The sequence below is a fragment of the Myodes glareolus genome, chromosome 14, assembly GCF_982192425.1.
Source record: "Myodes glareolus chromosome 14, mMyoGla1.1, whole genome shotgun sequence".
In the NCBI taxonomy this organism is placed as follows: Eukaryota; Metazoa; Chordata; class Mammalia; order Rodentia; family Cricetidae; genus Myodes; species Myodes glareolus.
In genome coordinates, this window is record NC_142039.1 from 54,872,159 (window position 1) to 54,895,624 (window position 23,466).

Consider the following 23,466-nt stretch of genomic DNA (forward strand, 5'->3'; position numbering starts at 1 on the left):
TCTTCAGATGTACCTAGAGACATGTAGCCTAAGTATATTTAAGTCGTATGTTGCTGTGAGCCAACGGCACTCACCCTGTGGTGTGAGAAAGCAAGCTTCAGTGATGATCCTCTGCATCCTGGGAGGAAGAGAGGAAGTAGACAGCTCGCGCACGGGAGGGGTCGGCAGTGGGTGACAGATGTGGAGGCTCTCGGGACTGTAGAGACTGACTCTCCTCCAAAGAGGATAAAAGAATGTTTGGCATTGTCTTAGAAGGGAAAATATCCCTGGAAGGCAGGGGTTGTAATTCACACTGTAACAAAGTAATGCTTTCTCGTGTCTAGCATCTTTTTATGTCTTTGAGAATTTGCCAAATTCTTTACCCTTTTTTTCCCTCTTCTTTTGTGAGCTAAGCATGTAGCTCACACTGTGTGTGGATCTCTGCATGTGTGGGTGCATATGCACGTGTGTGGATGTATATGGAGACCAGAGATCAACCTTAGGTGTTCCTCTCCGCGGTTTTCTACCTTATTTTTTTAGACAGTTTCTCTCGCTGTCCCTGGCACTCACTTATTTAGCTAAACAGGGATGCAGACCTCAGGAATCCTCTGGTCTCTGCATTCATCCTGTTCCCACTCCTGCCAGGATTGCATAGATGCACACCATCTCACCTAATGTATGGGTTCTGGGGACCAGACTCAAGTCCCCCAGCTTGACTGGCAAGCACTTGTCAACTGAGCCATCTCTCTCCATGCTGTTCTTAAATTTGGGGTCCTCTAGTCTCTTCCTCCTGATTAAAGATGAACCCCACCTGCCTCTATCAGGATTCTTCCTCAGCCCCATACATTGCTTCCCGGTGTTGGGCAGTCTTCCACCTTAAGAATTACATGCAATTGCTCCCTTCCTAGCATGATCCTATGTCCCTTCCTCCTTCCTTTCTTAGTCTCTTCTGTCAATTTTCCTTTTCTTGTATCAGTTGCCTGTCACACAAATCTCCAGGAATGTCGTGGCTAGAAACAGCAGTGCAGTGTGACTTTTCAGTCCTTTGAAGTCCCTGGGTTCTGCAAGATGGCTCTTCCTTGAGGTTTCTCATGTCAGCTGGTGGCTGTGCTTGGACTGTTCCAAAGCCCCAAGGAACTAGATGTCTATGATGGCTTCCTCAACTGGGCATGGTTTTGTGCCTATAACCCCAGCCCTAGTGTAGGCAGATGGATCAGTCATTCAAGGCCAGTGTAGTCTACATGGTGAGTCTGAGATAGTCTTGAGCTGCATGAGACCTTGTTTCAGAAAAAACAAAAACTGCCAGGTAGCAGTGGTGCATGCCTTTAATCCCAGCCACCTTTAACTTCAGTTCCAGGAGATAGGATACCCTCTTCTGGCTACCTCTGGTACTTCATGCACATTTTGTACATGTTTTCACATACACACACACACACACACACACACACACACACACACCATCTCTCTAAACAAATATATCTTTAAAGAAACCTCAACACTAAAAATAAACTAACGTGGTATGGTTGGACAGTGTCCTTTTTTTCCCCTCTCTCTCCATTATGTCCACTCCTCTCTTACCCTCTCACACTGCCATGTCCTTCTGCCCTGTCTGGACTTCCTCCTAACAGGGAGGTTTCTGGCTATGAGACCTCTTACACCGCCAGCTGTCTTTCCCCCACAGGCATGGGAGGAAGCCCAAGACCTCAGCAAGGCCACAGCAACGTAGGCATAGCTTCAGCTTCACCAGTGCCGGAGTGCACAGGCGAGAGCAGGTGACAACTACAGCTGGAGGTGGCTTGTTGGACGTGGTGGTCCTCAGCAAGGACTGATTGCCACACTTACCGCACATAGTCGGTCCCTCTACTTCTTGCAATGGAAATGTCTTACTTTCTTGAATTTCATTTTATGTATGTAATTTTTTTTTATTCATAGTAAGAGATGGAAGGGAGTCTTTGGAGAATTTCTGTGCGTGCTCTCTAAGGAATCTTTAAGAAACTCATTTCCATTTAGCTATATTAAATTAGTATCTAAAAGGTCCTATAGAAAGGATGTGTGACTTTTCTTTTTCAAGAAAATCTCTTTGAGAAATCAGATTTAATTCCTCTTTAACCGACAATGATAATGTATCAAATTTAGGAGGCAGATCAGCTTTAAGGAAAGGTGATCCGCCTTCTGTGTGGCCGTCCTTGTGTGAACTCTCCAACAATCTTGCCTTTCATCCTCAGTCACTGGCTAGCAAAGCTGCCTTCGCACTGGGGACACACCATCATCCACTCTCTGCTCAGACCTCATTTGACTCTTCCTGAAGCCAGAGCTTTTCCCTAAGTGACTGAAAAGGGGAGATGAAGCTGTTAAGGCCTCTGGCTGCTCTTGCAGAGGATCCAGGGTCAATTCCAGCATTCACGTGTAGGCTCACAACCATCTGTCACTCCTTGAAGTCTCTCGTGGATGGTCGGTGTCATTTTCAAATCTTCCACTCATCGATTTTTATTTACTTAAATCTTTTAAACTTATCTTTAAATGTCTTTTTTGCCTGTGTAGATGATTGTACCATAGTTTCAGAGAATCTCACACCCTCTTCTGCTGTCTGATCATCTTCAATGAGACTTTACCCTTAGACTCCTTAACAAAAATCCACTGACACTCAGCTCCAGTGGATAGTTCTAGACAGTCTAACAGGTGGCCCCAGTTAAACTCAGTAGATCCCTAGACAAAAAGACATGAATGGGGAAAGGGGATTTAGACGTGTTGACAAAGGTGGAAGGGAGATGAGAGGGTGGGGTTGGGAGTAAGAATGCATTATTTACATGTATGGAGTTGTCAAATAGCAAATTAATGTTCTACAAATATTGTCATAGAACAGCAAGCAAAATGTGGAGACCTCTGTAGCGGCAAGACGGGGGACGCACTGCCTCCCCGCCACGCATGGCCCAGCTCCCTAGTTTAGCTCAGGGAGCCCCTTTTCATGTCATCTATGGGTGGTGACACATGAACCAAACTGGGGACGGAAAAGCAACAGGGAGAAAAAGGCTAGAAGGGTCAGGAAGTCATTAGCATATATTAATTATCCGTAATGATGGGTTTCCTGATGGCCTCTCCTCTATTCTGATCATAGCCCCTCCCTATCTTCTCGTCCCCCTCTTGCTCTCCCTCCTCCTTTCCGGCAGCTCTGCTTTCCTGTCTCTTGTCACCCAGTGAACTGTCGTTAGGGTGTCTTGATTATAAGCAGAGGCACCTCACCAATGGCAATACACAGAAGATAATGTTTCCCCCTCTTCCGGCAACTGCCAATAGCCTGTAGATCGTCAGGGTGTTGTGTGGTGGGTGGCAGTTTATAAGTCTCCACACCTTCCATGACAAGGCCATGTCTTACGTGGGCCATAGGCGGGCTGTCACACTGCCATGAGTTCATGCGTGCAGCCACATGCCGTGCCCAAGAGACAGCGTTCTATACCATTCCACCCCACCCTTGGGCTCTGCCTTCTCTTCAGTGCTCCCCAAGCCTTGGATGTGGTGATGGGCACAGATGTCCCACTTACATTGGGCACTCAGTAGTCACTTATTTACCAACCTTGGAGCAGACACACGTCTCTGTAGTTCCCACTGTCCATGACAAATCGAAGCCTCTTTTCCCAAAGCTGACATCAGCACTGACCTATGGGAATAAGGATGAATATTTAGAAGGCAATTTGACAGGCATATCATATTTATTTATGAAAGAGCAACAGCCTTCCACTAGGACCCATGACCACCCCAGTCATGGGTTTTTGGCCAGGTTTACAGGACCAGATGTGAGTGACTTCCTGTGGCATGGACGGCAGTTCCAATCAGGAAGCGACTGGCTGCTGTCATAAGAACCATCCCACTCCTCCACCAGTGGACACTTCTTCTCTCAGTATAGTTGTTAGCAGGGCAGTCAGGGCCCACCGCTGAGGAGGATGGTTCAGACTCTGCTCCCCTAGCTGCAGAGCATCGTCTGTCCAGCACTAGGAGACCTCCCAGGCAGGAAGGGGGCCTTTGTTTCAGTCGCCTCTTGATTCTCCATGTTCTGCGGGAAGAGCGCGTGGCACATCCACCACCAAGGCCTCAGTATCTTGTTCTAGTGGGCAACCAATTGCTTTGACTTCTAACCCGGATTGTTTTGGGGACCAGCAACTCTTAGGCAGGTGTAGTGGGTGGCAAGTTCTTCTTCAATATTTCATTCGTTCTCACACCTTTCTGCACAGCCGTAGTCTTTGGTGCTGATGAGGGAACCCGAAACCAAGAGTCTTTAAGTAGCTTGACCTCACGCCAATCCTTTGTTTGACTCTTGAAACTACTGTATTCAAACTGAACACAGTACAAAGATTTTGCTTTATCTCGGGCAGAAGGGAGGATTTCAATCTCAACCTGCCCGGCAGTTCAGCCAGTGTCCCTTCAGCCCCTTGGTCTCGTGAATCCACCACTGGTCACTGGTAATCTGTGAAGTGAAACTGGGGAGTGGTCGTGAGATGAGCCCATGGCACCAGGTCAAGTAACACCAGTTATCACTCTCTCTTGTTTAACCCTATAGTGGAGTGCGACAAGGAGTTCTCCCCACGCCAGCGACACCACAAAGAGTTCAAGTTCAACTTATCCCAGATTCCCGAGGGTGAGGCGGTGACGGCTGCAGAGTTCCGCGTCTACAAGGACTGTGTTGTGGGGAGTTTTAAAAACCAAACTTTTCTTATCAGCATTTACCAAGTCTTACAGGAGCATCAGCACAGGTAGGAAGGCTCAAGGGAGCCCAAAGGTGAGGCTGCTCCCTGCTTCTCACCCTCTCTCCTCGTATGACCCCAGGTGTCTTTGGAAGGTGGTCTGCAGGTCAGGGGGCTATTGAACATGAAGGGCTGGTGCACTGAAGAGTAGTGTTTAGCTGGCAGGGTGTTTTGCTGCTAAGTAGATTTTTTTTAAAATAGGGGTCTTTCCCCCAAGCAAGTCAGTAATACTTTGTAAGCATCCTTGATGACCAGCTAATTGATTTATTGGGATAAACTGTTTCCTGTTATTGTTTGATCCTCAGTTTTGGTGATGTGTGGGTGGCTAAAATGCACACATTAAAATTATAGAACAATGCTTACAAGTGATTCCTAGTCAGGTGACTGCAAGTATGTTTTTGTGTATATAGTATACGTACGTGTTTACTTTGAATAAGCATATTCAAACACTAACATTTAGATACTGGGAATGAGAGATTACCTTTTCAGTATGTGTATGTTACTATGCTTTGCTAAAATGAGTTCAGACTGCTTTATAGGGGAAAAAATCTGCAATAAAGTATATTCATAGTGTTGCCTAGCAATGAAGAACAACTTCGCCAACAACTGATGGAGCATGGACAGGCAGCGGATGCGGTAGTAAGCCTTTAATTCAAATCTGTAGTCCCAGAAAGGAAACCAATGGGTCTGAAGTGTGTTGAGCAGACTGGGGGTTTGTCTAGCACATCTCTCAGTGAGAACAGAATACAGGAAGTGGAGAGTCACGTGAAACGGGGTACAGCTTAAGCCATGATAATGCCTAGAGCAATTAGAAACTAAATGCAAAGATAAGTTTGAAAGAAGGGATGAGACTCCACACTTACAAAGACATTTCAGTTTGGCCTTTTTCCTGAAGCAGGGTTGCTGCTTAGCTCAGGCTGCCCTCAAACTGGCAGTCTTCCATCCCCTGCCTCCCTGAGTCCTGGGATTATAGCACACCCACAGTCTCCTTTGGCTTCCAAAACCAAATCTAATTTGCCTTGAAAGACTGTCAACTTTCCAGTAGGTTCCAGAGATTCCAGATTGACCCTGGTTTCTTCTTGTGGATATACAGATCTGTTGGGGGGAGGCAGGGGAGCTAGCCCTGGGCTGCTGTAGCTTTGAAGGCGCACCAGTGTCTGGGGCTCAGGCCCTCTCAGGTGTGTTTCCTGGGAACTCTGCTGGAGAGAACCTCTATAAGCTCCCAAGGGGAGTTGAGAAAGAGTGTGTAGGACGGAGCTGAGAGACAGAGAACAGGCCCTCGGTGTCTTAGAACTCCACCTGAGGGAGGCGAGAGGTGAAGAGGGCTTAAGGGGGACACAGAGCTGGCAGCAGAGAGTAGAAGCTGTGGGACTGCAGGAGGCTCCTAGGGGAGGAGACAAGGAAAATGTTATGATCTGCTGTCTTGTCCTGTCACCTGGGTGTCCTGTCCCTTTAAGAGATAAGCCCCACCCTCTCCCAACTCTCCCCTTCCACTTGGATCTTCCAAGGCCTCCAGTCTGGGCTCTCTATTTCTCTCTCTCTCTCTCTCTCTCTCTCTCTCTCTCTCTCCCTCTCTCTTCTGTCTCTCTCCCCAAGAGATGACTTCTGCTCTCTCCGCCCATCCGCCCATCTCTCCTCACTCTCTCTTCTCCCCCCTTCTCCCCTTCCCCCTCCATAACTCACTAAATAAACTCTATACCCAAACTCTCTCTGCATGATGTATCTGTCTCTGTCTCTCAACTGCTGCAGTCTTACACCTGCCAAGGTGACCCACAAGGCTCAGGGCACTTGCCAAGGCCTAGGGGACTCGCCAAGGCCTGGGGGACCCACTGAGGCCTCGGGTCACCTGCTGCTACCCCTTGTGGGCCTGCTGCCCCTCGTGGAACTGGCCTTCCTCCCCCATCCTTATATCTTTAAAAAAGAATACCAGAAAAGTTCTCAAGTGGCCCCAGGCTGAACTGCATGGGGAGGGGGGGGAGTTGTGGCTCCTAGGAGGAGGGGTAGAGACTGAGGCTTTTGGGGAAAGGGTTGGGTGAGTATCTTTAAAGATGTCCCCATAGATAGCCAGATGGGTGTAGCGGTCCAGAGCTGAGAGTCCCCAGGTGGGTGCCTTGGCAGGGAGATGTAGAAGGCCCTAAGAGCTGGGAGACACAGTTAACAAAGTAGCTGAGGAGAAGCCGGTGGAGGAAGGCGGCAGCTTAAGTACAGGACTCTAGAATTTGAAGTCAGATTTGGTGGACAGTGAAAGCCAGAAGAAATAAATAAATACTCCTGTACACACCTTAGGAGAGTCAGATCAACAGCTTGGTGCAGAACGGATGCGTTCCTGGGACTGGGACTCATTTATGCCATTCCGAGGTTTCAGCACTGGATGACGAAGGAAGGAAGGAAGGAAGGAAGGAAGGAAGGAAGGAAGGAAGGAAGAAAAGGAAGAAAATGACTGCTCCTAGGTGTGGGTTGAGGTGAAGGTTTATTATAGATAAAAAGGGAGGGCAAAGCCAGAGGCAGCGGCGTCTGGAAAAGTCCAGGGTGAACATGATTAGACTCATGGTTAGACTGAGCCAGGCCATGTGAGAGAAAAGGAGTTGGGGGGGGGGGGTGAAGCAAGAGAGGAACCACAGACCATGAATGGCAACCTGGGCCAAGAGACTGCTGTAGCCAACATGGCTAAGGTATATAGGGGCCTGAGGAGCTGGAGGAAGGGAAACCAGCCAAGTCCCTGAGCTGGAGAATTCGGGGTAAGGAACAGGAACAGTACCCTGTTCCTTACCAGTCAGCCAAGGAAGACCCTAAAACAGTTAGGGACTGAGAGATGCTGGAAGAACCTGGTGGCCAGTGTCCCCTTGGATATGTTAATAGGCCTCTCAGTTAGTCCCTTGTTCCAGGTTTGAGACTTAACAATAGAAGGACCAGCAGATGCCAGGCACTGGGAACACATCATGGTGCTGGATAGATACACTAAAGTTGTATGTCATGTCTTACCTGGGACGGTCAAACAATGAGTAAGGCATTGGAGTATGGAGACAATGGACCAGAATTTCAGAACAAGAAAGATTTTGGTGTTTGCTTTTCCCTCATAAATACAAGTTTGTCTGGTAGCTTCACAAGAGCTGTCTTGTTTGGGAAAACAAAGTCTCTCCTTGCTAGATACTCATCTTTGGACGCACGGGAGAGAACCGCATTCAGTGGCTCTTTGGCCCTGTCTTAGCCGTTGGCTTTTCAATCTGCCCAACTGGATATTCCATTTTACTTCTCTAGTGAGAAGAGCCTGAAGGTGCTTGTTGGGTTCACAAGTTTGTTTGAAATGCAGGACTTTCCCTCTCTTACAGGAAAGGGCATAACAAAAACACGAGGCTAGAAATATAGTGACTGAAATTTTTCAAGAGTTTTTATTCCAAAGAGAGTGCTAACAGGAGCTTTGTGAGATGTATCCTGAACTCTAGCCAAAAAAGGAACAGCTACCATGTGCTCAGGATGATGGTGACATCCTTCCTTGGGCTAGCAGTGCGTCTGGAAGGCAGAAACTAGAATGGTCCCAACCTTGGATGACTCTCGGGTTTATTTGTCTCATAGGATGGGAGCGCTTGGCAGTTGGCTGTGTTTAATTTGTGTGCCTAGGAGAATACTAGGAAAGCTGGGAGACTTTCAGGCTGTGGAAGGCCTCCAGGTTGGTTGGGGGAGGTGTTCTTATCTGTGGGCCAGGAGCCCAGGCCCCCTGCTACTTCCAAATGTTCTTCCAGAGGCCTCCAGACTTAGCTGCAGGGCTCCTTCTGCTGGTTTGACCTCCCCTTCTGTACCATCTTGGGGTGTCTTGGCGGAACAAGCTTTTCTGAGCAGAAAGGAAACGTATTTATCTAATCTGCACTGAAGTGCAATTTGTAGCATTTGCTGTGTTCACTTAGTAACAAATGTTTGTGCTACAAAGTAGTTAGTAGGCCTCCTCGAGGGAGGGAAGTTGGGTTTTTAAATGCTAACTCAGAACTTCAGCTAAAGGCAGAAGAAATGCCGTCTTGCATCTTCTGACATAAAGAGCTGATTGGGAGGGGACAAGAGCCCCTGAGAAGGCAAGTACTGGCTGGACGAATGTGTTTCTGTAAGTAACTGGATCAGGTAAGTTCACAACACCACTAGCAAGTGACTTCTTAAGGACAGGGTGCTTACTCCAGATACATGGTACTTGACCTGCAGTCTGAGAATGGGTATTGAGATGGAGCGTATATAAGTCAAGGGAAGACCCGAAGCAACCCCTAGGTTACAGTGAGAGCAACTTGATTATTTATACCAAGTCCGAGGCATTCGGGATACCCTATGTCTATTACTTCTTTTAAAATTTGCTCCGAGGTGGGCTAGCAAGATGGTTCGGTAGGTAAAGGTGTCCCACGCTACCATCTCGCCAGCAAGAACCACGCGGGACACTAGGATCCTTCTGCAGAAATAGCTTTAATGCCCCTTGGGAGAGAGCATCAGCCAACATGGCCGGGGACCCCCAAATGGGGGAGCCCATCCCCATATATATTGGAAACAGTCCTCACTTTGGGCGTGTCACTCTTGGATAGGTCAACTGTCCATTATCCCAGATGATGCCTCGGGAGTAGGCGGGGACTCAGTGGAAAGTTACCGAGCACATGTGCGCTCACCTGGCGGTGAAACCGGATGTCAGCGCCATCTTGTGATGGAGTATGTGGCTGCGGTCCTCTACATAAAGGTGCTTGCCATTCAGGCCTGGTGACCTGGGTTCAATCCCCAGCACCCACATGAAGGTAGACAGAAAAGCAACTCCACAAAGTTGTCTTCTCATCACCACACACATGTCATGGTGCACACATGCATCATGCACACAGGCACAGCTGTGTGCAAAATGACAATAAAATGTAAAAGATAGTCAGGGGTTTTGTGAATGTTTATGTTTTAAGATGAGTTTATGGAATGTGTGTTAGTTATTATTCTCTAGCTGTGAAGAGACACCATGACCAAGGCAGTCCTTAGAAGAGGAGCATTTAATTGGAGCTTTGCTTATAGGTTCAGAGGGTTAATCCATTTCCACCATGATGGAAGCATAGTAGGGGGCAGACATAGGGCTGAGAGCTACCTCCTGATCCACAGGCAGCAGACAGAGAGATACTGGGCCTGATGTAGGCTTTTGAAACCCCAAAGCCCACCCCTACCCCCCAGTGACATACTTCCTCCAATGCTCCACACCTTCTCATCCTTCTAATCTGTCTCAAAGAGTTCACCAAATTGGGGGTTAAGCATCCAAATATATGAGCCTATGAGGGCCATACTTATTCAAATCACCAAAATATTCATGTATGAAATTCTCAAAGAATTAATAGAAAATATATTTAAAGCGAGAGCAAGATTTGCTACTTCTAGCTAATACATCCTTATAGCAATACTGATATAAATTTGCTCTTTATATAGAGCTAACAGTTTGGAAAAGGTCTTCCCTTTATATTCTGTCATTAGGTTTCCCCTGCTGCATCAAATAGAAGGAGAGGAAAGGTCACCTTTAATAGAAGAAAGCATGGCATATTTGAGTTTTGCTGAGGCTAACTAATGCTGAAAATATGGTTTGTTGTGTTTTCTAAAAGTCATCTGATGACATGGGGGTTTTTCCTAAGCTCAGATAAGCAAGAAGTGCCCAGAAGAGGTCAGCATGCCCCATACCTCCATCTTTGGAGCTCAGATGCGGGTGTCACGAGAATGCTCTGGTCTGTTTCCTTTGGTGGTAGAGCATGTCTGTTAGAATTCAGTCCTTCAGACAGAAGGCCTTTCCATTCTTCAGTTGTTCTCTTGGCCCATCTCTGCCCATCCGCATGTTTTGTAGAGGAAGTGAGGGAAGGAGAAGAGTCGGATAAATTTGTGTGCCACCATCCGCACTCTCCCACAGATCGTCCTGTCCGTTTGCCTCTTCATTACAATCTTCTGTGTGATATGCACGCTTGGAGTGCGCTTACAGGCCGCTCTGAGATCCCCTTGCTCTTCACACCCACACAGAGTAGCAGGATGGTAGCACATTGGTACACACACACACACACACACACACACACACACACACACCAGGACTCCTATCACATCTGCATTAGCTACCTTTCTTTTCATGATGACCAAATTTAGCCAGGAAAAGGCAGCTTGGGGAAGATGGGATTTTATTTTAGTTCACAGGTTCGTGACCAGGGAGGCATGGTGGCTATACCTGTAGAAGGATTTGGGGCACAGACTGTTACAATTTCATACATGAGGAAGCAGAGAGAGACTGTGGTATTGAGGGGCACACCAGGGAAGCATAAGCCCATCCCAGAGACCTACCTCTGCAACCAGGCCTCATTTCCTAAAGGTTCCACAATCTCCCAAAACACCAGCACCAGCTGGGAATCAGCTCTTCACACTTGACCCTATGAAAGGTATGTTGTGTTCAAACTATAGTAGATAGTTAGGTAAATTAGGCAATTTTGAGGCCTTTATGCCACTTTTTGTCTGCAGTTCTTATTCAGTAAATTTTTCATTCCTGGAAGTCCAAGAGATTCTCGTGAGAGCCAGTCAGAAATTCTGAGAAAGAATTTCCTTTCCAAGGTGTGGCTAGCCAGTCCATGCATGAGTTAGTCACCTCACCTCTGCTGGTTCTGGCATTCCACGTTCTCCCCATCACAATCGTATTGTTTGGCATGGATGGCTTATTCTCTTTGGGTATGATCCCCTTTCTTTACCATGTTCTGTCAAACCGGTTTCTTGGAAAGACATTTAAAGTAAGAATTAGTGAACTTAAAATACATTTTTTTTCTGGTACAAATAGCATTAAGATGTGTGTATGATAGAGATGGGGAAGGGAAGGAGGGAGAATGCATATATGTGTGATATGTGAGGATGTGGATGGAGAGGGTTGAGTAGAGGCCAGAGAAGGGTGTCAGGTGTCCTTTTCTCTTTCTCCACCTTATTCCTTTGAGGCGGGGTCTCTCCCAGAACCCAGAGTTTGCAATTTCTGGCAAAGCTAACATCAGGCAAGCCCCAGTTATCCTCCTATCTTTACCCTACACAGAACTGGGGTTGCAGAGATTTGTGTGACCATGCTCAACGTGTTACATGGATCTAACTCTGGTCCCCATGGTTTCACAGCAAACCACTGAGTCATCTCTTCAATTCTGGCATTGAATGTTTACATGCTACTGTAAATGGTAGTGTAATATGATGTAGTGTGTGTGGTTTGTACTACCATGTGGAACTACAATTGATTTTTGTGTGTTGATCTTGTATCAAGAAACTTGGAGTTTTCTGTTGATATTTATCATTTTTTTGTTCATACTTTTGAAATGTCTGCGAGTATAACCCTATCAACTGTAAATATCTATGTTGTTTCTTTCTTTATAGTTCATTTTTGCTTCGTTTTTTTCTTTTAATTTTGCTGGCTAGAAGTCGAATGCAGTTCTGACATCTACTTATTCACTAACCTTGGTGGGGGATAAGTGAGAAATTTGCTGTTATACTATTAAGAATGATTGTTATGAATGTTTCTATAGATGCTCAAACTAAGTAGACTAAAGAAATTATCCTCTAAACTTACTAAAAGTTGTTTGTTTTAACGTTCAGAATTGATGTAACATTTTTGTGTGTGTGTGTGTATACCCACACACATACATATATTCCGATTTGATAGGAGTATGTGTTTATTTTCTCCTTTATAGTGTGCATACATTAAGTGGTTTTCAAATATTAAGGCAGTTTCAGACCTGGAATAAGTTCAATTGGTGATTTGTTGCTGTTCTACAGCTTGGATTTGGACACTGCATCTGGATCTAGTATCTGGATCACCTCTGGGTCTATAGCCATCATCTTTTTAGTCCCTTGATTGTTGTTTTCCATTTGATTTTATTTCCTGATATGCCTGACAACTTTTTTGTTTATTCAATTTTGTGTATAATCTAATAAAAACAGTTATAGACACTGTTGCTTTCTTGCAGACTGAATTCAACATTCTTCTGGAAGTCCAAGGCAGTGCAAGCCAATCATTTTACCCTTTTGTCCCGGAGGAAGCTGGGCTTTGGGTTCCCTAAGGCTCATCTGTTTCTGGTTCCCCTCCTCTTGCAGTTTAGCTCCCTGGGGGCTTTCAGCAAGACTAGTATACTTACCAGAGGCTGTCATCCTTGGTGGGCTCTGAACTCTCATTTTTTTTTTTAAACTCCCAGCATTGTGAAACTGCCAAAAGTCCTCCTTTGCTCTGAAGCTTCCAAACAGCTTCTTTCTGCTTCTTGTTTTCTCAGCTTCTCATCCCATGTATACACAGCTTCATATTTGGCAAATATCTCAAATGAAAATATTGGTGTTCATGGCAGCCAGCACTTGAGGAAGAAAACTGAATCCAAACCTCGGAGATCACGTTGACATGTTCACTTCTAGAAGGCTGTTTCCTTTGCGACCTTCCTCCTTCATGTCCTCTCTCCCTTCGACCCATTGTCATCATCTTCATCACTGTCAACATTTGAACTCTCATTTTTGTCCTTAGCTGATGACAGTGTGCCAAGCTCCTGCTTTCTGCTTTGCTTTATTGGTTGTAGGAATTCACAAGTGTTCTGAAATGAAAAAAGGCAGCAAACACCTTGCCTTGGCACCCTGCCCCTCTTGGGGATCTTGAATTTGACCCCACATGTGCTGCCCAGCTTCCTTCTCTATGATGATTTCAAACGGACTTGAGATTTTGCCCCTGTCTTCCTTTGTTTTGGGTGGTGGGGTTAGCTTGACACATCAAAACCAGAAGTCTACATCATCTTAGGAGACCAACGTCTTACTAGCGTTTTAGTTCAAAAGTCTCTAAACAGATCCCCCCCAGATATTGATATGTGTGTTATGAACCAAACGTAGATCTCCAAGAAGACCGGAGTCCAGGAGCTGGCCCAGATCCAGGATCCAGGACAAGCATTTCATAGGAGAGCACTACTCGTGAGCAGATGGTGCTGTTACGAAATGCTGTTGAGTTTTCAGCAAAGATAGAATTCAACCTTTTCAGATACCAGAGACAGTTTCTTTTCTGAAAGGAAGGACAACCTTGTGAAAATCAGGATGGGAAGTTGCTTTTGCTGTTTGGGGAGGGAAAAAAAAAACTTTTATCATGGTGCCCAGCCACACCATGTTCCCTTTCCTACCTGGCTTTCACAACTGAGTGTGGGCCTCAGGCAAGCAATAACCCTTTCAGTATTTGTTCTTTTCCACCTGAAAAGGGGGCAATGAAAAGGGGCATCTACAGCTTGGGTGATGTAACCAGCTAGCTTCTCTGGTTACGTATGTACCCCTTCTACTCAGAATGTTCTCTACCTGAGGAGATACGAAACCAAAGCCCAGGCTCAAGAATGTCCCCAGCCTCCCTTCCAGATCCTATGATCTGTTCATACAGCACAATGTAGAATTAAAATTATAGATACAGCATATGCTCAGATGAATGCCGAAGTGTTTCCTGCTGGGGAGCAGTCGGGGTGTGTGTGGCCAGAGAGAGCAGCAGTCTTTGGGAACTGCCTACATACTTGGTCAGCTTGAATGAGGTAGGAAAATGGGTTTGGGTTTCTGTGCACTACGCCTCATGTATTATTCATTACTAGGAGCTGATTGCTTTTGATTGCATGCATCTGCATACATGTGGAGAGGCAGACTGCATTAGTGGTTAGGATTATTTTATGAAGCTCCTCCCCCCCCACCAAATTAGCAGTATTTTAACTGTTTTGTTACCCTACATGGGACAAAGGTAGAGAAATGTAGAATCAGAAAATTAAAATAGGTAAGATTAAGATGTATTTTTCCTCAAAGCATATAGAGATTCTTCATTCTCTTTGTGTTTGCCACTAGGGCAGGCTGGAATAGACTCCAGCCCTGGAATCAATGTTTTATTTAAGTAGCTGTAGAAGACTTGTTGAGAAACCCAGGATATACACAACTCCCTTCCCACCTCCTCTCTCTTCTCAAATACTGAAACTTTAGACATGATCTCTCTGTGAGTCTTCTTAGAAGTCTAACTTGATAGCCAGTCCATAATACAACCTAGCTGGTGGCCCAGCTTCCATCTGATGGACAATGTTTCTGAAAGGAGAAAGAGTAGGTGGCCTCCAAACCTAGGTCTAAGAGGAGGCAAAGGGAGAAGTGAAATACGGAATGAACAGGTGCTATGCTCTGGGCCTTGCCTCGTGGAGTGTTCTCCAAGTCCTGTAGTGTCTGCTTCGCTCTCAAGCCTGTCAAATGTTCGCCTGCTTGAGACCCACCTGGGCCTACTGAGCCCGAAGCTCTGCAGTCTGATGCAGTCTTCTCTGGAGATGACAGAGAAGATGGGTAAGAGCAGGTGCTAGTGGCTGTGTGACCATGGTGACCAAGCTACTTCGACTTTTGCCAAATCTGTGCTGTGCTGTGCTGTGCTGTGCTGTGCTGTGCTGTGCTGTGCTGGTCATGTGTCTCTGTTAGGGTGTTGATGAAGAGCTAACATACATAAGAGCTCTTGGGACAGTCACAGGAGCAACACCGTTAGTATTTTCTTTCTGTGTTTCTGTTCTGACGGCAAAGCGCTTTGTATCGGGTGAAGATGAAAGGGTCTCTGTTGGCATTTCAGCATCTTCTTAGAATATGGTAGTCACCAAGGTCAAAGCTTAGCACAACCAAGTGCTTCAAACTCAATTGAAATGATCAGTTTATGTATTTTATTCAGCATTGCCTCTCAAACCCATGTGTATGCCTGTATGCATGTATGTAGTGTGTGTGTGTGTGTGTGTGTGTGTGTGTGTGTAGCAGTGCATCCTGGTTTGTAATACTTTATCTTCAAATTTATAGCTCCCTTTCTGCCTTTCTAGTGGCAAAAATTTAGATATGTACCTTACATTAAGGAAAGGTCAAGTGTCAAATGTTCTTCAATTGTTTTTTTTTTCTTTTAATCTGCTCAAAAACTGGAATCTCCTTGTTAGAATGAGTTTTCCAGTATTGGAATTTTGTTTGTGTTTCCACTAAATCCAGACCCGTACACGGCAAAGACATGCATTATGAATCTGCTTATTTTAAATAAATAATTTCTACTTTATCAAGAACATTTTTTTTCCTAATAAAATGAGTTCTGGCAAACACAGCTGTTTCTGACAGGGCACCATAACCTTGGGTACAGTCAGGAGGATGGCTATTTGGGCACCTCCACCCTTCTCTGGAATGAATGAAGAAAAGGCCCACGGTGTTTTACCCAGGGGAATATTACCAACCTGGAGGGCACCTTGGAAGCTGAGTCAGAGGAGGAACCCTGTGGGGACAGTTGTGCCTACCAACCAGACCCTTCCAGGTCTTTGAGTGGAATGCCAGCTGACTGATTTTAATATTTGTAGATCTCTTTAGTTAGCTTTGCCGATTGGTAAAAGCGTTTCCAGGTTGATTACAGCCTGTGAAAATTCACGTCCTAGAGACACAGAGAAGAGTGGCATTGCTCTGTCTTTGGACCTGGAAGCCTTGATTATCAAACAAAATGGAATTTGAGCGGTGGTTGAGAATCAAAATCGCAAAAAGGTGCCTGAGAGATTTCTTTAGTTTTAGGATTTCTTCTTCCTTTGCCGTTGTTATGTGAGTTGAGTCTGCTATGTCAGCAAGAGTCCAAATAACCACTTGGGGTGACTGTGGCCAGATGGGGAGTCTTCATTTAAGAAGTATCTTAGCTGAAGCTAGCTCATTTTAGCTCTGCCAGAGTGTGATTAAGAGGAATCAGATGCATCTTGTTTGGTTTGGGGGACTCTTATTTCCCCAGGGCTAAGGCGGGGAATCCTTACCCAAGCTGGGCAAGTCCTCTGACTCTGAGCTAGAGCCCCCAGTCTACCGAGGATGTTAGTGGTGTCTTTGCACTGAACACACTGTTGATCTTGAATGGGAGGAACAGGGCAAAGTCAGGACAGTCTTGGGGGTGCCACCACAGCAAGCCATACTGGGAACTTGCCAGCATGCTCCTCTCAAGCACCATGACCCTGGTGTGTGAGGCTGGCTCACAATTCTAACCCCCTAGCTGCCCTGTTTCTAAATGTAGTCAACCCTGATCTTTAAACACACTGGGTTTTTTGATTCCCTACTTTTTTCTGAGTCCTTGTTCGGTATTTTCAGCCTGTACCGTGGACTTTTCTAGACTTTGCTTTTTATAGATGGGAATGGAGGCCATAAAGCATGAGCCCCTGGTGCACAAGCCAAGAACTATACTGCAAGGAATTCCTTCTAGTGGAATATTCCAGACGAGCTTCTTGACAAGGACACTTGCATATGTGGCCATCTCTGTAAGTGAGCTGTGGCCAGATCCTGCAGACAAACCCTCCAAATCAATGGGTTTCATTTCAAGGTTACCTGAACTCTTCTCATGAAAGCTTCTGTGGGGAGGTAGGAGGTGTGGTGTGGGCATCTGTGTGGAGGTCAGAGGGGCAACCTCAGGCATCAATTCTTGCAGTCTACTTTGTGACAGTGTGTCTTGCTCACTGCTGCTTATATTAGGGTGGCTGATATCTGTGAGTTGAAGGCCAGCCTGGTCTACCAGAGATCCAGGCCAGCCAGAGCTATATAGTGTGTGAAGCCCTGCCACACACACATGCATGCATACACACATACACACACACACACACACACACACACACACACACACACACACACACAGCCTCTAGTACAGTGTTCCATGGAAGCACAGTATCCTGTGTGTATATGTATATTTTATCCTAGTTAGTCCTGTTACCTTAAGTCTGTGTGTTATTTCTTGTTATGGTTTGATTATGTAATGTTCAGTACGAGCTGGTGTGCCACACACTTGGCACACTCTAACTGGTGGTGGCATTTTGGGAGGTGGTAGGCCTAGCCAGAGGCTAGCTTGGGGTGTATTCCAGAGGGTATGTTGTCCCTGTTTCTACTCTTCCCTCCCTTCCTATCTCCCTTCCTTCCTCAGTCCTATTTCCCTCCCTCCATACCTTCATACTTCCCTTCTTCACCCTCTGTCTCAGAGAGACAGCCTCGGAGTAAAGGGCTCTCTTCTTTTGCATTCTCCTGTGGTCAGGCTGTTCTGCCTATGTCTATGGGTCCAAGCAATTACAGATTAAATCCTCTGAATTCACGAGCCAAAAGTAATCCCTCCTTTAAGTTGCATCTGTCAAGCATTTTTATCACAGTTGTAAGAAAGGGAATTAGCATACCAATGTTCCTTGCAGAGGACCTAGGCATCCTAAAGTCAAGCTGCATCCCTTCCCCACCACCAGCAACTGTTGGACTGCATTTGTTTAGCCAGTCTCATAAGCATCAAGAACTGCCATGATCGTCACTATAGTGATCAATGGGCACCGCAGACACAACCATGCAGTCTGGGTGCCCGAGGTAACTGCAGTAGTTACGACAGAAACTCGATCCCCGGTGTCCACTGATGACCATAAACCATTGTCTTAAGAGTTTCTACTGCTGTGATGAAACCCCACGACCAAAGCAACTTGGGGAGGAAAGGGTTTGTTTGGCTTCCACTTCCATATCACTGTTCCTCATTGACAGTGAACTCAAACAGGATCCTGGAAGCAGGAGCTCATGCAGAGGCCATGGAGGGGTGCTTGCTGCTTACTGGCTTACAACCCACATTGGGCTGGACTACTCATAGATCACTAATAGGAAGAAGACCTACAGCCCTTGCCTACAGCCCGACTTTATGGAGGTATTTTCTTAGTTGAGGCTCCCTTCTCTCGGATGACTCCAGCTTGTGTCAGGTTGACATAAGACTAGCCAGTAAAGCCATATAAACTTAATTTTTTTCCACAGTGTAATAATAATCTTTCTCACCAACATCTTTTTCCATTGTCTCAAATTTTACTTGCTCCCAGATCCATATTTCTGCTTTCCTCTTTCCTTTATTCCCTTCTCTTTTTTCTCTGTTTTCCATCTCCATTTTAGACAGCGATTTTCAGTGCTGGGATCACAGGCGTGCACCTCCGTGTTCGGCTCACCATCCTTTCTTACGAACCCCACCCTTTAGAATCAGAGCCATAAGCCCCTCCCAGGTCTGTGTGCCAGCCTTGCCCGCCAGTCTTGCCATATCCACGGTGCCCTTGTCCGCATCCTTATCTCGCTTCCTAAGATATTGGGTGCCTGTTGTTGCGTAGCTGGAGCTCTGCACCTAACAACTGACCCTCGGTGCGCAGGCGCACACTCGGCCTCCTCCCTTCAACTTCTCTCTGGATCTCGGTTCTGGGGAATGCCGGCCAAAGTCTGACCCTAACATGACTACTACAGCCTCCGCTTTCTTGGGTACTGGGGCTGGTTTTCCCGCAGAGCTGTTCATACCGTCTGTGTTATTTCTGGATGAAGGTCGTCTCTGACCTTGCAGAGTGGGTCTTCTGTCTTCTCTGCGTCTCCACTTCAAAGCGTTGGACTCACAGTCCCCTCTTGCTGTGTTCCCTGAACGCCCCTCATCTCCCTGCCCCCGTCCCAGGTTGGGGGCCGTCTGTCCACAGGGAGGGTGACCCATCCACCGCGAGGGGGAGAACATTAAAGAGGACAGACTGCTAAGCAGCTGAGTAAACTCCCTGTCACTCTACCTACTGTTTCCACGTGGGAACGATGACAATAGCGCTTGCTCCCTTCTAGCTCCAAGCTGCCTTGGAAGGGAGAGGCCTAGTTCCTATCTCAGGAATCTAAGATTCTGAACTCAGATGCTGCATTGGCCTCAAAGAAGGCCGATGGTTGAGAAGTGAAATTTATTCATTTATCACAGGATGTCTTGGGAAATAATCTCAAAAGATAATCTGTCGTTATGAAAAACTTTTTTCATAACTGTTGTGATGAAAAGCTTTTTGAATCTGTGCTGAGCTAAATTCTCATGCTTGTTTGCTTTCATGATCCTGACCGTAACCTCATGTCTGAGACTCAGTTTCCCAGCTGAGAAGGGAGATATCGGTACTCCAGCAGGGATGATTATTGTAACAGCTAAGTAAAGCAAGGTAGAAGAGAATACGCTGTAAATGTAGGTGATTAGAATGTGATGCTTATTTTAAAGTAGTGAAGGTTGAGCATCCTTTGTGTGAACTGCATGAGATTAGAAGGGTTTCTGGGAACTGGGGATAATTTTTCTATATATAATGAAATATTTTGGGAATGGTTGCTAAATTGAAATGCAAAATTCATTTTGACTCACATATATCTTATACACATAACGTGATGATATCTGCAGAGATTTGATGCGAGACTTAATCTTTATATAATTTTTATACATAGTTTAGATCCTGATTTAATCTTCTCTTATGCCTATTGTTCACCACCTCCTATTTTTTAGAGTTCACTAGCCATAATTAAGCTCTTAAATAGCATCATAAATAAAACAATGCCATAATAAAAGGAAACTAAATAGTCAGACAAATGAAATAATATTTGCAATTTATCCTAATTCCCAGAAAGATTTGGTCTCAGTGAATCTAAGGAGGTCCTGATAGCTCATGTCCTGGGTCTCTCCTAGTTAAGTTGTATCTGTATTCTATATGGTGTCCTTTAGGGCGGAGCTGTGGCTGGTCACATAAATGGGCACGATCTGACTTCAGCCTCCTTTAACGACAAGACACAGCGGGAATGCGCCACAGGACAGCAGGTGACGCACTGTGCCATTTGTCTGTCTTTCTCTCAGGGATTCTGACCTATTTTTGTTGGACACCCGTGCGGTGTGGGCCTCAGAAGAAGGCTGGCTGGAATTTGACATCACAGCAACTAGCAATCTGTGGGTGGTGACTCCACAGCACAACATGGGGCTCCAGCTGAGTGTGGTGACTCAGGACGGTGAGTTGTGACTTGCATGCTGCCAGCATCTGCCCGCAGCCAGCCTTTTTCAGTCATTTCCTCTGTAGCAGCTGTGGCAGAACCATTGTTTGGAGCCTAGCCCTCGGCGCCAGGATGACCTGGTTTTCTCTTTCCTCTCCACCATATCAAAAAACAAGACCTTTCTTCTAGCAAGGACTTAGAAGCAGGCTCAGGCCATGTCCCCTACTGTTCCCCTGTCCCTGTCCTGTGTGCCCCCATCCCCCATCCACCCCAGCCGCTGCCGAAAGCAATGGGAGGGTAGATAGCTTCCTCAGGCTGAGCCAGGTGGGAGAATCCCAAGAAGGAGGCAGGAAACTTGGGGCATACAGCTCAGCAAGGGAGAGCACTTGTTTAGCATGTGTGAGTCTCTGGGTTCTACCCAGCACCAAAAGATAGAACTGGAAGGAACGAGAGGGGGAAGGAGAGCCTACAAAGTCATGAGAATCTTGACTGTCCCGTGAGGAAACTTCCCCTCCTGACTGGCTCCCTGCTTCAGTTGTTCAACTCCCTCACAGTCATTCCATTGGTGGGGAGAAATATGGCCAGGAAGGAAGTATGAACACTGACGAATAAAAGGACCAGAAGCGAGAGCACGCAGTCCTTTAGTTGATTCTGTACTCGGGGAGGCCATTTTGAGCCAGCTAGGGTGGGAGACTGTGTGGGGCCTTGCCCCCGTTTCCCACTCTTTACTACTTGTACCAGCACACGGAAGACTAGGAAAGGCCGCGTCTTTGTGTAGCTTTGAGACGAAGGTTCTGTGGAGTAAAGAGGGGTGGGCTTTGGTTTGCATTAAAGGACTCCACGTCAACCCCCGCGCGGCGGGCCTGGTGGGCAGAGACGGCCCTTACGACAAGCAGCCCTTCATGGTGGCCTTCTTCAAGGTGAGCGAGGTCCACGTGCGCACCACCCGGTCAGTCTCCGGTCGGCGTCGGCAGCAGAGTCGCAACCGTTCCACCCAGTCACAGGACGTGTCCCGGGGCTCCAGTGCTTCAGGTGAGTGTGCACAGAGTCTTGGTGCCCATTAGGACAAAAGTACCTGTGGCCCCAGGTGTTGGACAGCTTCTGCTCAGCAAATACAGTGGCAATGGTGGTAATGTCCCGGCCACAGATCCCTATATGGGATCCTAGGCCCCTCAGCACAGAGCGCTATTACCCGAAGACTGGAGTTGCAGGCATCCACATTGCCCCTTGGTTCTGATAAGCATCTTTCTGGAGGATGGGATGTCTGTAACTCTTTTTTTTCCCCTTCCCACAAAAATCATGGGAACACCCCAATTACTTTCATTTTTAGATTTGTTCTATTTAATTCATAAATGTGCTGCCTGTATGTGTGTGTCACATGTGTGTCTGGTGCCCATGAAGGATAGGTGATGTGCCAGGTCCCCTGGAATTAGAGATGGTTGTGAGCTGCCGTGTGGATGCTGGGAACCAAGTCCAGGTCTTCTGCTTGAGGCCAGAGAGGTTTCAGATGTTTCTGTTCTTCAGATTTGGAGGCACTTGCATTATATACATAATGATATTTCTTGGGGATAAGACCTATGCCTGATGACAAAGTTAATTTATATCCCCCATTTGCCTTATGTACATTTAACTGTATGTTAATTTTATACAGTATCTTTAGTGCGCTTTGAGTACCACCCATCAGCCTGTGCTTTTCCGACTTGGAGTACTCAGTTTCCATTAAGAAATGTTATACAGGGGACTGGAGAGATGGCTCAAAGGTTAAGAGCATTGCCTACTCTTCCAAAAGACCTGAGTTCAATTCCCAGCAACCACATGGTGGCTCACAACCATCTGTAATGGGGTGCAGGCATACACACAGACAGAATATTGTATACATAATAAATAAATAAATATTTTTAAAAAGAAGTGTTATACATTCATGATCTATAGGGCTGGAGAGATGGCTTAGAGGTTAAGATCACTGACTGCTTAATTGACCAGGGTTCAATTCCCAGAACCCACATGCCAGCACACAACTGTCTGTAACTTCAGTTCCAGGGGACCTGACACCCATGGCAAAATACCAATGCACACAAAACAAAACAACAAAATTAACAACAAAAGCGCTTTATTAAAATATGATTGACAGAATACAGATAATTCTCCCGCACCAAAAGCCAACACCCCAAACCATTCATGCTCTGTTGACGTCACCAGAACTCTTGGCTGGGAGCAATAGTTCACTCAGAGCCTCTAACATGGATTTTATTGGCTCACTTGACTGGGAAATTCAGGGTTTCTTGTTTCAGTTTGGTTGGAGTGTTGGAAACTGATGGTACTAGAAAGTTCTATTTCTTGTTGGTGGAATCCTCAGAGAGATGGTCAGTTTATGGTAAGGTTTCTCAGAGTCTCAGGGTGACCTTGGCAACCTCATCTTCAGATAAAGAGTTCTCTCCCTTGCTGGGTTCAGCAGGAAGCCAGGCCTTGGTGCTTATTGGACTGGCTTGTACCATGTGCCCAACCCTGATCACCCTGCTGCCTAGGAAGAACTCTGGCCAAGCCCGCATCAGGTACTCAGTTCTATCCTGGACCAGCAAATCCAAAGGGCAAGAGAGAGGAAATGGTCCCCAGTGTTTGAGGGTTAATTCCAACTCTCAGAAGTCTTCTCTAGCACTGGGAGGAGTGGGAAATGGAAGCTCCTAGAAGCAAGTGCATAGCAGTTAAGTGGTACTGAATTTGAACCCCAACATTGTTCACGCTCAGAGCAAGGGCTTCTGAGTCCTGGATTCCTTGGGGTATTGAACTGCCCAGAAAACATGTGTGACATTGAGTATCAGCAGTGAGATTTTCTGTCAGTCTTGCAACCTTGTGACTTTGGAGAAACATGCCCAGTGGGCCCGTGCTTCAGATCATTCCTCTGTCAGTGAGGGTGCGGGATACCTCACAGCGTTAGGGTTTGGTGAAATGCAGTCAGTCACACGGCACATAATCACCTTCAAAGATGACTTACAGCCACTTG

General features: G+C 46.3%; 1 protein-coding gene across 1 annotated transcript in view; it reads left to right on the forward strand.

The window, feature by feature from the left end:
- Window positions 1-23,466, forward strand: part of Bmp6 (bone morphogenetic protein 6) — a 148,487-nt gene that overhangs the window by 111,974 nt on the left and 13,047 nt on the right. The window contains exons 2-4 of the mRNA XM_048422993.3: window positions 4,532-4,724; window positions 20,335-20,483; window positions 21,300-21,497. Of these exons, the coding sequence (XP_048278950.3) occupies window positions 4,532-4,724; window positions 20,335-20,483; window positions 21,300-21,497 (540 nt within the window). The remainder of the gene's footprint in view (window positions 1-4,531; window positions 4,725-20,334; window positions 20,484-21,299; window positions 21,498-23,466) is intronic.